The sequence below is a fragment of the Lepeophtheirus salmonis genome, chromosome 5, assembly GCF_016086655.4.
Source record: "Lepeophtheirus salmonis chromosome 5, UVic_Lsal_1.4, whole genome shotgun sequence".
Classification (NCBI taxonomy): Eukaryota; Metazoa; Arthropoda; class Copepoda; order Siphonostomatoida; family Caligidae; genus Lepeophtheirus; species Lepeophtheirus salmonis.
In genome coordinates, this window is record NC_052135.2 from 47478894 (window position 1) to 47480329 (window position 1436).

The 1436-nt window shown below is 33.9% G+C and overlaps 1 protein-coding gene across 1 annotated transcript; it reads left to right on the forward strand.

Moving 5' to 3' along the window:
* Positions 1-576: 576 nt before the first annotated feature.
* LOC121117117 (uncharacterized) lies at positions 577-945 on the forward strand. The gene has a single exon (XM_040711421.1). It carries the CDS (start codon positions 577-579, stop codon positions 943-945), a length of 369 nt encoding a protein of 122 aa, XP_040567355.1.
* Positions 946-1436: the final 491 nt, after the last annotated feature.

Below are 1436 nucleotides of genomic sequence, written 5' to 3' on the forward strand. Positions count from 1 at the left end.
GAATTATTCAAGATAATATCAAAATATTATCTAACTATTTTGGAGAAAAATTCAGAAAATTTTGTGACATGCTTATTTTTAATGTTTATTTTTGAGCAGAATAAGTTTTTATTCTGATTAGTAGATAAGGGAGAAAATGGAGATATGTGAAATAAGGTATTAAATAGGGACTTTAGAATTTTTTTATTAAATACATATTATAGATATTGATCCTAACTATTTTTGTTTTTGTTTATATATACTAGGTCAATTGAGAAGTCCCAGGCCTAACATATAGATGGGACTATTAGAATTTTTTTTTAAATATGTTTTTTAGTTAGTCATAACCCTCAAAATATGCATATAAAGATATACCAGCTGTTGGATCATTAGTTTCTGAATTATAGCATTTTGAGTGAAGCAACTTTTGTTATTGTGAAAAAATGGATAAAAAGGAATTTGGCGTGTTAATAAAACATTGCTTTTTGAAGGGGAAATACAGTTAAATCAAAAACTTGGCTTGATGTCGAGTTTCCAGACACATTCACAGGAAAATCAACCATCAAAGGTTGGTATGCTAAGTTTAGACTTGGTGAAATGAGTACCGAAGACGGTAAACATAGTGGACGCCCAAAAGAGATTGTTACCGAGGAAAACATTAAAAAAATCCAAAAAATTATTTTGAATGACAGTAAATTGAAATTGAACGAAATAGCAGACACTCTAAAGATATCAAATGAACGTATATATCATATGATTCACGAATATTTGGGTATGAAAAAGCTCTGTGTAAAGGATATGCCACGCAAGCTCACTTTTAAACGAAAGCAACACCGAATTGATGATTCGGAGCAATGTTTGAAGATGATCAAGCGTAATAAACCCGAGTTTTTGCGTCGATATGTGACAATTGATGAAACATGGATCCATCATTTTACTCCGAAGTCCAATCGACAGTCCTCCTAGTGGACTGTACACGATGAATCTGCTCCAAAGCGTGGGAAAATGCAATAGTCGTCTGGCAAGGTTATGGGGTACGTATTTTGGGATGCATGTGAAATAATTTTCATTTACTACCTTGAAAAAAAAAAGGAAGTTTCATCAACAGCGACTATTACATAGTGTTATTGGATCGTTTGAAACGCGAAATTGCCGAAAAACGGCCACATTTGAAGAAAAAGAAAGTGTTGCTAAACCAAGACAATGCACCTTGTCACAAGTCAGTGAAAACAATGGCAAAAATCCATGAATTGGGTTCCGAATTGCTTCCTCATCCACTGTATTTTCCAGATCTTTCCCCCAGCGACTATTTACTAGTCTCAGATCTCAAAAGATGCTCGCTGGGAAGACGTGTTCGTCAAATGAAGAGGTGATCGCTGAAACTGAGGACTATTTTGAAGCAAATGACAAATCGGACTACAAAAACGGTATCAAAAAGTTGGAGGATAGCTATTTAA

What these genes read in the sequence shown, in the direction of transcription:
- LOC121117117 (XM_040711421.1), top strand. Translation starts at nt 577, where the DNA reads ATGAGTACCGAAGACGGTAAACATAGTGGACGCCCAAAAGAGATTGTT.